A 17028-nucleotide genomic window follows, 5' to 3' on the forward strand; every position below is an offset into this window, starting at 1 on the left:
AACACAGAGAACAAAGTGTTAGGAGGGAAAAGTCATTAAGATCACTATTCAGCAATATAACTATCAGCAATATAACTACCCAAGACAGATAAACCCAGGACAGATTCATCCCAGGACAGAGTAATAATAAAGAATCTCTAACCCAAGACAGATTAATACATAAAGAATCTCTAACCCAGGACAGATTAATAATAAAGAATCTCTAACCCAAGACAGATTAATACATAAAGAATCTCTAACCCAAGACAGATTAATAATAAAGAATCTCTAACCCAAGACAGATTAATACATAAAGAATCTCTAACCCAAGACAGATTAATAATAAAGAATCTCTAACCCAAGACAGATTAATACATAAAGAATCTCTAACCCAAGACAGATTAATAAAGAATCTCTAACCAAGACAGATTAATAAAGAATCTCTAACCCAAGACAGATTAATACATAAAGGATCTCTAACCCAAGACAGATTAATACATAAGGAATCTCTAACCCAAGACAGATTAATACATAAAGAATCTCTAACCAAGACAGATTAATACATAAAGAATCTCTAACCAAAACAGATTAATAAAGAATCTCTAACCAAGACAGATTAAACCCAAGACAGATTAATACATAAAGAATCTGTATGTCCACTAACCAGGAGATGGGTCAAAGTGTGCAACCTAAAATGGCACCCTATACAGGGCACTACCATAGACCAGGGTCAATAGGGAAGAGGGTGCCATAGGGCTCTGGTCTAAAGTAGTGCACTATATAGGGAATAGGGTTCCATAGGGCTCTGGTCTAAAGTAGTGCACAATATATAGGGAATAGGGTTCCATAGGGCTCTGGTCTAAAGTAGTGCACTATATAGGGAATAGGGTTCCATAGTGCTCTGGTCTAAAGTAGTGCACTATATAGGGAATAGGGTTCCATAGGGCTCTGGTCTAAAGTAGTGCACAATATATAGGGAATAGGGTTCCATAGGGCTCTGGTCTAAAGTAGTGCACAATATATAGGGAATAGGGTTCCATAGGGCTCTGGTCTAAAGTAGTGCACAATATATAGGGAATAGGGTGCCATAGGGCTCTGGTCTAAAGTAGTGCATAATATAGGGAATAGGTCTCTGGTCTAAAGTAGTGCACTATGCATGTAGGGAATAGGCTGGCGCAGCGGTCTAAGGCACTACATCTCAGTGCAAGAGTCCCTGGTTTGAATCCAGGCTGTATCCCATAGGGCAGCGCACAATCGTCCCAGCGTCGTTCGGGTTTGGCCGGGGGTAGGCCGTCATTGTAAATAAGAAATTGTTCTTAACTGACTTGCCTAGTTAAATAAAACATATATACAAATACAGGGAAGAGAGCGCTATTTCAGACAGAGCCAAAGAGAGTAACCACCTTTTAAGGGTTACATTAGGAACGAGAGCGTGTTAGGTAAATATAGCAATACTGAGTCTGTGGGGTCAGAGCACACCGACAGGTAACAGGATAGGTCAGGGGTCACCACCTGTAACGGGATAGGTCAGGGGTCACCACCTGTAACCAGGATAGGTCAGGGGTCACCAGGATAGGTCAGGGGTCACCACCTGTAACGGGATAGGTCAGGGGTCACCACCTGTAACGGGATAGGTCAGGGGTCACCACCTGTAACGGGATAGGTCAGGGGTCACCACCTGTAACGGGATAGGTCAGGGGTCACCACCTGTAACGGGATAGGTCAGGGGTCACCACCTGTAACGGGATAGGTCAGGGGTCACCACCTGTAACAGGTTCGCCAGTTGTTTGACTTCAAAAAACAATTATACGCTTTAAATCGTTTCAAAAGTTGAAAAAGGCAGCTTTGGTTGGTATGGGATAGGGAATGGATTATAAATAGGCATTATTTACAGAGTCTATGTTCAATGTAACAACCTGCGAAACGCAGCTGGTTTCTAAAATGACTCAAATCTGCTCAACTCCACCACAGCCCCCTCTTCTGGTGAGACTTGGTGTTGCAGGTTTAAACTATTTCAGCCTTCTTGTCCTTTACGTTTCTCATTTTATATTCCGTAGTACATCCCTGTGAGACTTATTGCTAGGAATTCTTTGTCTGCTGCCTGTTTTATTGATTTATCCTTTATGATATCAGGAAGTCCCACTGAAACCAAGGTCTGTTTATTAGATCAGGAAGTCCCACTGAAACCAAGGTCTGTTTATTAGATAAGCCTGTTGTAAGATCTAATATTTAGCCTAACTGTTACTAACTGTTCATTTGGCCCAGCTTTTATTATGTTAATCCTTCACACTCGTTCCTGGATACGGGCTGAAAATGGCAGATTTGGATACTGATAAACGCCCTGAATTGGAACGCAGTGGCTGTACAGTAACATGCTATAGATGACGTCAGAGCTCAGTGGCTGTACAGTAACATACTGTAGATGACGTCAGAGCTCAGGGGCTGTACAGTAACATGCTATAGATGACGTCAGAGCTCAATGGCTGTACAGTAACATGCTATAGATGACGTCAGAGCTCAGTGGCTGTACAGTAACATGCTATAGATGACGTCAGAGCTCAGTGGCTGTACAGTAACATGCTATAGATGACGTCAGACATCAGTGGCTGTACAGTAACATGCTATAGATGACGTCAGAGCTCAGTGGCTGTACAGTAACATGCTATAGATGACGTCAGAGCTCAGTGGCTGTACAGTAACATGCTATAGGTGACGTCAGAGCTCAGTGGCTGTACAGTAACATGCTATAGATGACGTCAGAGCTCAGGGGCTGTACAGTAACATGCTATAGATGACGTCAGAGCTCAGGGGCACTTCATAGTGCTGTGTGGGTTTTGACTGACAGAGCCCTTTACATTCCATCCCTAGTTAGTGGTCAGTGACCTTGTTCTCCACCAGGGCGGCAACCTGCTGTAGACGATAGGCCAGCTGCATCTTCTGTCCCGCTGCATCCTCTTCCAGAGACGCGATGATCTACAGACAGACAGACAGACAGACAGAGACAGACAGACAGACACTATCAGATAATATAGTAGATTACAGTAGAGACACAATGACCTACAGCAGGGCTTTGCAACATGCTGCCCACGGACAAATATATTCAATTATTTTTTAGGAACTCAGTCGGGGTCTCAACATGCCGTTGACCGTTGTTATACTAGAATACACAAGGTACAACGTCAGCAGTCACCCAATCAGCCCATGGCAGCAAACATTTTTCAGATTGGTAAATTAGTCCAGCTATCTGAACTTGTAGTAAAAGCATTGTTGAATTACCATCAGTTATTATATTAAAAACTGCAAACGTGTGCCTCCACCCCATGGCAAAATGTGTAGAATTGCAGGAAATTAGCTTTAAAACTCTCTTCACCCCATGGCAAAATTTGTATAATTTATGAAATGACTTAGAAAATTGTAAATTACTTGAAGGTTCGCCACAGTTCATTTGGCAAACACGCTCAGGACCCCCAGTCTGAGGTTCTGAGCGCTCTGGAGCAGATTTTCATCAAAGATCTCTCTGTACTTTGCTTCTTTCATCTTTCCCTCGATCCTGACTAATCTCCCAGTCCCTGCCGCTGAAAAACATCCCCACAGCATGATGCTGCCACCACCATGCTTCACCGTAGGAATGGTGCCAGGTTTCCTCCAGACGTGACGCTTGGCATTCTGGCCAAATAGTTCAATCTTGGTTTCATCAGACCAGAGAGTCTTGTTTCTCATGGTCTGAGAGTCTTTTGATGCCCTTTGGGAAACTCCAAGCGGGCTGTCATGTGCCTTTTACTGAGGACTGGCTTCCGTCTGGCCACTCTACCATAAAGGCCTGATTGGTCGAGTGCTGCAGAGATGGTTGTCCTTCTGCAAGGTTCTCCCATCTCCACAGAGGAACTCTGGAGCTCTGTCAGTGACCGTTGGGTTCTTGGTCACCTCCCTGACCAAGGCCCTTCTCCCCGGATTGCTCAGTTTGGCTGGGCGGCCAGGTCTAGGAAGAGTCTTGGTGGTTCCAAACTTCTTCCATTTAAGAATGATGGAGGCCACTGTGTTCTTAGGGACCTTCAATGCTGTAGAAATGTTTTGGTACCCTTCCCCAGATCTGTGCCTCGACACAATCCTGTCTCGGAGCTCTACGGACAATTCCTTGGACCTCATGTCTTGGTTTTTGCTCTGACATGCACTGTCAACTGTGGGACCTTATATAGACAGGTATGTGCCTTTCCAAATCATATCCAATCAATTGAATTTACCACAGGTGGACTCCAATAAGTTGTAAAAACATCTCAAGGATGATCAATGCAAACAGGATGCACCTGAGCTCAATTTAGAGTCTGATAGCAAAGGGTCTGAATACTTATGTAAATAATGTCTTTTTTTTATACATTTGCAACAAAACCAAAAATGTTTTGCTTTGTCATTAAGGGGTATTGTGTGTAGATTGATGAGGATTTTTGTTTGTTTGTTTAATCCATTTTAGAATAAGGCTGTAACGAAACAAAATGTGGAAAAAGTGAAGTGGTCTGAATACTTTCCGAAGGCGCTATATGTGTGTACCTGGTCATAGTACTTGTTGATGTACTTGTACAGCTCGTGCAGAGCCACCAGACTGTTCATCTCTGAGGCAAAACTCTGAAATAGAAAGATACACATTACTGCAACCTACTGGGTAAATACTGCTACTGCCCAGGCAGAATAGAGGGGAGCAGACTAGAATAGAGGGGAGCAGAGCAGAATAGAGGGGAGCAGAGCAGAATAGAGGGGAGTAGAATAGAACAGAGGAGAGTAGAGCAGAATAGAGGGGAGTAGAGCAGAATAGAGGGGAGTAGAGCAGAGTAGAATAGAGGGAAGCAGAGTAGAATAGAGGGGAGCAGAGCAGAATAGAGGGGAGCAGAGCAGAGTAGAGGGGAGCAGAGTAGAGGGGAGCAGAGTAGAGTGGAGCAGAATAGAGTGGAGCAGAGCAGAATAGAGGGGAGCAGAGCAGAATAGAGGGGAGCAGAGCAGAATAGAGGGGAGCAGAGCAGAATAGAGGGGAGCAGAGCAGAATAGAGGGGAGCAGAGCAGAGGGGAGCAGAGTAGAGGGGAGCAGAGCAGAGGGGAGCAGAGCAGAGGGGAGCAGAGTAGAGGGGAGCAGAGTAGAGGGGAGCAGAGTAGAGGGGAGCAGAGTAGAGGGGAGTAGAATAGAACAGAGGGGAGTAGAGCAGAATAGAGGGGAGTAGAGCAGAATAGAGGGGAGTAGAGCAGAATAGAGGGGAGTAGAGCAGAATAGAGGGGAGTAGAGCAGAGTAGAATAGAGGGGAGCAGAGTAGAATAGAGGGGAGCAGAGTAGAATCGAGGGGAGCAGAGCAGAATAGAGGGGAGCAGAGCAGAATAGAGGGGAGCAGAGCAGAATAGAGGGGAGCAGAGCAGAATAGAGGGGAGCAGAGCAGAATAGAGGGGAGCAGAGCAGAATAGAGGGGAGCAGAGCAGAATAGAGGGGAGCAGAGCAGAGGGGAGCAGAGCAGAGGGGAGCAGAGCAGAGGGGAGCAGAGCAGAGGGGAGCAGAGCAGAGGGGAGCAGAGTAGAATAGAGGGGAGCAGAGCAGAACAGAGGGGAGCAGAGCAGAGGGGAGCAGAGTAGAGGGGAGCAGAGTAGAGGGGAGCAGAGTAGAGGGGAGCAGAGCAGAACAGAGGGGAGCAGAGCAGAACAGAGGGGAGTAGAGCAGAATAGAGGGGAGTAGAGCAGAATAGAGGGGAGTAGAGCAGAATAGAGGGGAGTAGAGCAGAATAGAGGGGAGTAGAACAGAGTAGAATAGAGGGAAGCAGAGTAGAATAGAGGGGAGCAGAGTAGAATCGAGGGGAGCAGAGTAGAATCGAGGGGAGCAGAGCAGAATAGAGGGGAGCAGAGCAGAATAGAGGGGAGCAGAGCAGAATAGAGGGGAGCAGAGCAGAGTAGAGTGGAGCAGAGTAGAGGGGAGCAGAATAGAGGGGAGCAGAGCAGAATAGAGGGGAGTAGAGCAGAGTAGAATAGAGGGAAGCAGAGTAGAATCGAGGGGAGCAGAGCAGAATAGAGGGGAGCAGAGCAGAATAGAGGGGAGCAGAGTAGAATCGAGGGGAGGAGAGTAGAATAGAGGGGAGCAGAGCAGAATAGAGGGGAGCAGAGCAGAATAGAGGGGAGTAGAGCAGAATAGAGGGGAGTAGAGCAGAATAGAGGGGAGCAGAGCAGAATAGAGGGGAGTAGAGCAGAATAGAGGGGGGCAGAGTAGAGTGGAGCAGAGTAGAGTGGAGCAGAGTAGAGTAGAGTGGAGCAGAATAGAGTGGAGCAGAATAGAGGGGAGCAGAGCAGAATAGAGGGGAGCAGAGCAGAATAGAGGGGAGCAGAGCAGAGGGGAGCAGAGTAGAGGGGAGCAGAGTAGAGGGGAGCAGAGCAGAGGGGAGCAGAGTAGAATAGAGGGGAGCAGAGCAGAACAGAGGGGAGTAGAGCAGAATAGAGGGGAGTAGAGCAGAATAGAGGGGAGTAGAGCAGAATAGAGGGGAGTAGAGCAGAATAGAGGGGAGCAGAGCAGAATAGAGAGGAGCAGAGCAGAATAGAGGGGAGCAGAGCAGAGTAGAGGGGAGCAGAGTGGAGTGGAGCAGAATAGAGTGGAGCAGAGCAGAATAGAGGGGAGCAGAGCAGAGCAGAATAGAGGGGAGCAGAATAGAGGGGAGCAGAGTAGAGGGGAGCAGAGTAGAGGGGAGCAGAGTAGAGGGGAGTAGAGCAGAATAGAGGGGAGTAGAGCAGAATAGAGGGGAGTAGAGCAGAATAGAGGGGAGCAGAGTAGAATCGAGGGGAGCAGAGTAGAATCGAGGGGAGCAGAGTAGAATAGAGGGGAGGAGAGCAGAATAGAGGGGAGCAGAGCAGAATAGAGGGGAGCAGAGCAGAATAGAGGGGAGCAGAGCAGAATAGAGGGGAGCAGAGCAGAGTAGAGGGGAGCAGAGTAGAGTGGAGCAGAGTGGAGTGGAGCAGAATAGAGTGGAGCAGAGCAGAATAGAGGGGAGCAGAGCAGAATAGAGGGGAGCAGAGCAGAATAGATGGGAGCTGAGCAGAATAGAGGGGAGCAGAGTAGAGGAGAGCAGAGTAGAGGAGAGCAGAGTAGAGGGGAGCAGAGTAGAGGGGAGCAGAGCAGAGTAGAGGGGAGCAGAGCAGAATAGAGGGGAGCAGAGCAGAATAGAGGGGAGCAGAGCAGAATAGAGGGGAGCAGAGCAGAATAGAGGGGAGTAGAGCAGAATAGAGGGGAGCAGAGCAAAATAGAGGGGAGTAGAGCAGAATAGAGGGGAGTAGAGTAGAGTGGAGGGGAGCAGAGTAGAGGGGAGCAGAGTAGAGGGGAGTAGACTAAAGTAGGGTTTAAATCCACTCACCCCAGACAACTCTGTTAGAGTAGAGTTCATCTCTTGGTAACAGCCAGACGCTGCACTGTGGATGTCACTGTAGTACCTGGAACAATACCCACGGAACACACTGTAATACCTGGAACAATACCCACAGAACACACTGTAATACCTGGAACAATACCCACAGAACACACTGTAATACCTGGAACAATACCCACAGAACACTATAATACCTGGAACAACACCCACAGAACACTATAATACCTGGAACAATACCCACAGAACACTGTAATACCTGGAACAATACCCACAGAACACACTGTAATACCTGAAACAATACCCACAGAACACATTGTAATACCTGGAACAATACCCACAGAACACTGTAATACCTGGAACAACACCCACAGAACACTGTAATACCTGGAACAACACACTATAATACCTGGAACAATACCCACAGAACACACTGTAATACCTGGAACAACACACTGTAATACCTGGAACATTACCCACAGAACACTGTACTACCTGGAACAATACCCACAGAACACACTGTAATATCTGGAACAATACCCACAGAACACACTGTAATACCTGGAACATTACCCACAGAACACTGTAATACCTGGAACAATACCAACAGAACACACTGTAATACCTGGAACACCACCCACAGAACACTGTAATACCTGTAACAACACCCACAGAACACTATAATACCTGGAACAACACCCACAGAACACTGTAATACCTGGAACAATACCCACAGAACACTGTAATACCTGGAACAATACCCACAGAACACACTGTAATACCTGGAACAATACCCACAGAACACTGTAATACCTGGAACAACACACTGAAATACCTGGAACAATACCCACAGAACACTGTAATACCTGGAACAATACCCACAGAACACTGTAATACCTGGAACAATACCCACAGAACACAATGTAAAACCTGGAACATTACCCACAGAACACACTGTAATACCTGGAACAACACTGTAATACCTGGAACAATACCCACAGAACAATGTAATACCTGGAACAACACCCACAGAACACTGTAATACCTGGAACAACTGCCACAGAACGCTGTAATACCTGGAACAATACCCACAGAACACACTGTAATACCTGGAACAATACCCACAGAACACTGTAATACCTGGAACAACACACTGTTATACCTGGAACAATACCCACAGAACTCTATAATACCTGGAACAATACCCACAGAACACTGTAATACCTGGAACAATACCCACAGAACACACTGTAATACCTGGAACAATACCAACAGAACACACTGTAATACCTGGAACAATACCCACAGAACACTGTAATACCTGGAACAACACACTGTAATACCTGGAACAATACCCACAGAACACACTATAATACCTGGAACAACACGCACAGAACACTGTAATACCTGGAACAACTGCCACAGAACGCTGTAATACCTGGAAAAATACCCACAGAACACACTGTAATACCTAGAACAATAGCCACAGAACACTGTAATACCTGGAACAACATCCACAAAACACTGTAATACCTGGAACAACACCCACAGAACACTGTAATACCTGGAACAACACACTGTAATACCTGGAACAATACCCACAGAACACTATAATACCTGGAACAATACCCACAGAACACTGTAATACCTGGAACATTACCCACAGAACACTGTAATACCTGGAACATTACACACAGAACACTGTAATACCTGGAACATTACACACAGAACACTGTAATACCTGGAACAACACCCACAGAACACTGTAATAGCTGGAACAACACACTGTAATACCTGGAACAATACCCACAGAACACTATAATACCTGGAACAATACCCACAGAACACACTGCAAAACCATGAACAATACCCACAGAACACACTGTAATACCTGGAACATTACCCACAGAACACTGTAATACCTGGAACATTACACACAGAACACTGTAATACCTGGAACAATACCCACTGAATACACTATAATACCTGGAACAATACCCACAGATCACACTATAATACCTGGAACAACACCCACAGAACACTGTAATACCTGGAACATTACACACAGAACACTGTAATACCTGGAACATTACACACAGAACACTGTAATACCTGGAACAATACCCACAGAATACACTATAATACCTGGAACAATACCCACAGATCACACTATAATACCTGGAACAACACCCACAGAACACTGTAATACCTGGAACAATACCCACAGAACACTGTAATACCTGGAACATTACCCACAGAACACACTGTAATACCTGGAACAACACTGTAATACCTGGAACAATACCCACAGAAAACACTGATATACCTGGAACAATACCCACAGAACACTATAATACCTGGAACAACACCCACAGAACACTGTAATACCTGGAACAACTGCCACAGAACGCTGTAATACCTGGAACAATACCCACAGAACACACTGTAATACCTGGAACAACACGCACAGAACACTGTAATACCTGGAACAACTGCCACAGAACGCTGTAATACCTGGAAAAATACCCACAGAACACACTGTAATACCTAGAACAATAGCCATAGAACACTGTAATACCTGGAACAACATCCACAAAACACTGTAATACCTGGAACAACACCCACAGAACACTGTAATACCTGGAACAACACACTGTAATACCTGGAACAATACCCACAGAACACTATAATACCTGGAACAATACCCACAGAACACTGTAATACCTGGAACATTACCCACAGAACACTGTAATACCTGGAACATTACACACAGAACACTGTAATACCTGGAACATTACACACAGAACACTGTAATACCTGGAACAACACCCACAGAACACTGTAATACCTGGAACAACACACTGTAATACCTGGAACAATACCCACAGAACACTATAATACCTGGAACAATACCCACAGAACACTGTAATACCTGGAACATTACCCACAGAACACTGTACTACCTGGAACAATACCCACAGAACACACTGCAAAACCATGAACAATACCCACAGAACACACTGTAATACCTGGAACATTACCCACAGAACACTGTAATACCTGGAACATTACACACAGAACACTGTAATACCTGGAACAATACCCACAGAATACACTATAATACCTGGAACAATACCCACAGATCACACTATAATACCTGGAACAACACCCACAGAACACTGTAATACCTGGAACATTACACACAGAACACTGTAATACCTGGAACATTACACACAGAACACTGTAATACCTGGAACAATACCCACAGAATACACTATAATACCTGGAACAATACCCACAGATCACACTATAATACCTGGAACAACACCCACAGAACACTGTAATACCTGGAACAATACCCACAGAACACTGTAATAGCTGGAACATTACCCACAGAACACACTGTAATACCTGGAACAACACTGTAATACCTGGAACAATACCCACAGAAAACACTGATATACCTGGAACAATACCCACAGAACACTATAATACCTGGAACAACACCCACAGAACACTGTAATACCTGGAACAACTGCCACAGAACGCTGTAATACCTGGAACAATACCCACAGAACACACTGTAATACCTGGAACAATACCCACAGAACACTGCAATACCTGTAACAACACCCACAGAACACTATAATACCTGGAACAACACCCACAGAACACTGTAATATCTGGAACAATACCCACAGAACACACTGTAATACCTGGAACAATACCCACAGAACACTGTAATACCTGGAACATAACACTGTAATACCTGGAACAATACCCACAGAACACTATAATACCTGGAACAATACCCACAGAACACTGTAATACCTGGAACATTACCCACAGAACACTGTACTACCTTGAATAATACCCATAGAACACACTGTAATACCTGGAACAATACCAACAGAACACACTGTAATACCTGGAACAATACCCACAGAACACTGTAATACCTGGAACAACACACTGTAATACCTGGAACAATACCCACAGAACACTATAATACCTGGAACAATACCCACAGAACACTGTAATACCTGGAACATTACCCACAGAACACTGTAATACCTGGAACATTACCCACAGAACACTGTAATACCTGGAACAACACCCACAGAACACACTGTAATACCTGGAACAACACACTGTATACCTGGAACAATACACACAGAACACATTGTAATACCTGGAACAATACCCACAGAACACTGTAATACCTGGAACAATACCCACAGAACACTGTAATACCTGGAACAATACCCACAGAACACAATGTAAAACCTGGAACATTACCCACAGAACACACTGTAATACCTGGAACAACACTGTAATACCTGGAACAATACCCACAGAACACTGTAATACCTGTAACAACACCCACAGAACACTATAATACCTGGAACAACACCCACAGAACACTGTAATACCTGGAACAATACCCACAGAACACACTGTAATACCTGGAACAATACCCACCGAACACTGTAATACCTAGAACAACACACTGTAATACCTGGAACAATACCCACAGAACTCTATAATACCTGGAACAATACCCACAGAACACTGTAATACCTGGAACAATACCCACAGAACACACTGTAATACCTGGAACAATACCAACAGAACACACTGTAATACCTGGAACAATACCCACAGAACACTGTAATACCTGGAACAACACACTGTAATACCTGGAACAATACCCACAGAACACACTATAATACCTGGAACAACACGCACAGAACACTGTAATACCTGGAACAACTGCCACAGAACGCTGTTATACCTGGAAAAATACCCACAGAACACACTGTAATACCTAGAACAATAGCCACAGAACACTGTAATACCTGGAACAACACACTGTAATACCTGGAACAATACCCACAGAACACTATAATACCTGGAACAATACCCACAGAACACTGTAATACCTGGAACATTACCCACAGAACACTGTACTACCTGGAACAATACCCACAGAACACACTGCAATACCATGAACAATACCCACAGAACACACTGTAATACCTGGAACATGACCCACAGAACACTGTAATACCTGGAACATTACACACAGAACACTGTAATACCTGGAACAATACCCACAGAATACACTATAATACCTGGAACAATACCCACAGATCACACTATAATACCTGGAACAACACCCACAGAACACTGTAATACCTGGAACATTACACACAGAACACTGTAATACCTGGAACATTACACACAGAACACTGTAATACCTGGAACAATACCCACAGAATACAGTATAATACCTGGAACAATACCCACAGATCACACTATAATACCTGGAACAACACCCACAGAACACTGTAATACCTGGAACAATACCCACAGAACACTGTAATACCTGGAACATTACCCACAGAACACACTGTAATACCTGGAACAACACTGTAATACCTGGAACAATACCCACAGAAAACACTGATATACCTGGAACAATACCCACAGAACACTATAATACCTGGAACAACACCCACAGAACACTGTAATACCTGGAACATTACCCACAGAACACACTGTAATACCTGGAACAACACTATAATACCTGGAACAACACCCACAGAACACTGTAATACCTGGAACATTACACACAGAACACTGTAATACCTGGAACATTACACACAGAACACTGTAATACCTGGAACAATACCCACAGAATACAGTATAATACCTGGAACAATACCCACAGATCACACTATAATACCTGGAACAACACCCACAGAACACTGTAATACCTGGAACAATACCCACAGAACACTGTAATACCTGGAACATTACCCACAGAACACACTGTAATACCTGGAACAACACTGTAATACCTGGAACAATACCCACAGAAAACACTGATATACCTGGAACAATACCCACAGAACACTATAATACCTGGAACAACACCCACAGAACACTGTAATACCTGGAACATTACCCACAGAACACACTGTAATACCTGGAACAACACTATAATACCTGGAACAACACCCACAGAACACTGTAATACCTGGAACATTACACACAGAACACTGTAATACCTGGAACATTACACACAGAACACTGTAATACCTGGAACAATACCCACAGAATACAGTATAATACCTGGAACAATACCCACAGATCACACTATAATACCTGGAACAACACCCACAGAACACTGTAATACCTGGAACAATACCCACAGAACACTGTAATACCTGGAACATTACCCACAGAACACACTGTAATACCTGGAACAACACTGTAATACCTGGAACAATACCCACAGAAAACACTGATATACCTGGAACAATACCCACAGAACACTATAATACCTGGAACAACACCCACAGAACACTGTAATACCTGGAACAACTGCCACAGAACGCTGTAATACCTGGAACAATACCCACAGAACACACTGTAATACCTGGAACAATACCCACAGAACACTATAATACCTGGAACAACACCCACAGAACACTGTAATATCTGGAACAATACCCACAGAACACACTGTAATACCTGGAACAATACCCACAGAACACTGTAATACCTGGAACAACACACTGTAATACCTGGAACAATACCCACAGAACACTATAATACCTGGAACAATACCCACAGAACACTGTAATACCTCGAACATTACCCACAGAACACTGTACTACCTTGAATAATACCCACAGAACACACTGTAATACCTGGAACAATACCAACAGAACACACTGTAATACCTGGAACAATACCCACAGAACACTGTAATACCTGGAACAACACACTGTAATACCTGGAACAATACCCACAGAACAATATAATACCTGGAACAATACCCACAGAACACTGTAATACCTGGAACATTACCCACAGAACACTGTAATACCTGGAACATTACCCACAGAACACTGTACTACCTTGAATAATACCCACAGAACACACTGTAATACCTGGAACAATACCAACAGAACACACTGTAATACCTGGAACAATACCCACAGAACACTGTAATACCTGGAACAACACACTGTAATACCTGGAACAATACCCACAGAACAATATAATACCTGGAACAATACCCACAGAACACTGTAATACCTGGAACATTACCCACAGAACACTGTAATACCTGGAACATTACCCACAGAACACTGTACTACCTTGAATAATACCCACAGAACACACTGTAATACCTGGAACAATACCAACAGAACACACTGTAATACCTGGAACAATACCCACAGAACACACTGTAATACCTGAAACACCACCCACAGAACACTATAATACCTGGAACAATACCCACAGAACACACTGTAATACCTGGAACAATACCCACAGAACACACTATAATACCTGGAACAATACCCACAGAACACACTATAATACCTGGAACAATACCCACAGAACACACTATAATACCTGGAACAACACCCACAGAACACTGTAATACCTGGAACAATACCCACAGAACACACTATAATACCTGGAACAACACCCACAGAACACACTATAATACCTGGAACAACACCCACAGAACACTGTAATACCTGGAACAATACCCACAGAACACTGTAATACCTGGAACAATATCCACAGAACACTGTAATACCTGGAACAACACCCACAGAACACACTGTAATACCTGGAACAACACACTGTATACCTGGAACAATACACACAGAACACACTGTAATACCTGGAACAATACCCACAGAACACTATAATATCTGGAACAATACCCACAGAACACTATAATACCTGGAACAACACCCACAGAACACTGTAATACCTGGAACAATACCCACAGAACACACTGTAATACCTGGAACATTACCCACAGAACACTGTAATACCTGGAACATTACCCACAGAACACTGTAATACCTGGAACATTACCCACAGAACACTGTAATACCTGGAACATTACCCACAGAACACACTGTAATACCTGGAACAACACCCACAGAACACTGTAATACCTGGAACAACACCCACAGAACACTGTAATACCTGGAACAATACCCACAGAACACTGTAATACCTGGAACAATACCCACAGAACACACTGTAATACCTAGAACAATAGCCACAGAACACTGTAATACCTGGAACAACACCCACAGAACACCGTAATACCTGGAACAACACCCACAGAACACCGTAATACCTGGAACAACACACTGTAATACCTGGAACAATACCCACAGAACACTATAATACCTGGAACAATACCCACAGAACACTGTAATACCTGGAACATTACCCACAGAACACTGTACTACCTGGAACAATACCCACAGAACACACTGCAATACCATGAACAATACCCACAGAACACACTGTGATACCTGGAACATTACCCACAGAACACTGTAATACCTGGAACATTACACACAGAACACTGTAATACCTGGAACAATACCCACAGAATACACTATAATACCTGGAACAATACCCACAGATCACACTATAATACCTGGAACAACACCCACAGAACACTGTAATAACTGGAACAATACCCACAGAACACTGTAACACCTGGAACACTACACACAGAACACTGTAATACCTGGAACATTACCCACAGAACACACTGTAATACCTGGAACAATACCCACAGAATACTGTAATACCTGGAACAACACCCACAGAACACTGTAATACCTGGAACAATACCCACAGAACACTGTAATACCTGGAACATTACCCACAGAACACTGTACTACCTGGAACAATACCTACAGAACACACTGTAATACCTGGAACAATACTCACAGAACACTGTAATACCTGGAACATTACCCACAGAACACTGTAATACCTGGAACATTACCCACAGAACACTGTACTACCTTGAACAATACCCACAGAACACACTGTAACACCTGGAACAATACTAACAGAACACACTGTAATACCTGGAACAATACCCACAGAACACACTGTAATACCTGGAACAACACACTATAATACCTGGAACAATACCCACAGAACACACTGTAATACCTGGAACAATACCCACAGAACACACTATAATACCTGGAACAATACCCACAGAACACACTATAATACCTGGAACAATACCCAGAGAACACATTATAATACCTGGAACAACACCCACAGAACACTGTACTACCTTGAATAATACCCACAGAACACACTGTAATACCTGGAACAATACCAACATAACACACTGTAATACCTGGAACAATACCCACAGAACACTGTAATACCTGGAACAACACACTGTAATACCTGGAACAATACCCACAGAACAATATAATACCTGGAACAATACCCACAGAACACTGTAATACCTGGAACATTACCCACAGAACACTGTAATACCTGGAACATTACCCACAGAACACTGTACTACCTTGAATAATACCCACAGAACACACTGTAATACCTGGAACAATACCAACAGAACACACTGTAATACCTGGAACAATACCCACAGAACACACTGTAATACCTGAAACACCACCCACAGAACACTATAATACCTGGAACAATACCCACAGAACACACTGTAATACCTGGAACAATACCCACAGAACACACTATAATACCTGGAACAATACCCACAGAACACACTATAATACCTGGAACAATACCCACAGAACACACTATAATACCTGGAACAACACCCACAGAA

General features: G+C 43.9%; 1 protein-coding gene across 1 annotated transcript in view; it reads right to left on the reverse strand.

Moving 5' to 3' along the window:
* Positions 1-931: 931 nt before the first annotated feature.
* The window catches only part of LOC106593983 (plexin-B3-like), a 157743-nt gene continuing 141646 nt past the window's right edge, over positions 932-17028 (reverse strand). The window contains exons 5-7 of the mRNA XM_045692794.2: positions 7344-7419; positions 4525-4599; positions 932-2952 (exon numbers count right to left, since the gene is read on the reverse strand). Of these exons, the coding sequence (XP_045548750.1) occupies positions 2848-2952; positions 4525-4599; positions 7344-7419 (256 nt within the window). The 3' untranslated portion in view covers positions 932-2847. The remainder of the gene's footprint in view (positions 2953-4524; positions 4600-7343; positions 7420-17028) is intronic.

Source organism: Salmo salar, chromosome 13 (assembly GCF_965601325.2).
Source record: "Salmo salar chromosome 13, fSalSal1, whole genome shotgun sequence".
NCBI lineage: Eukaryota > Metazoa > Chordata > Actinopteri > Salmoniformes > Salmonidae > Salmo > Salmo salar.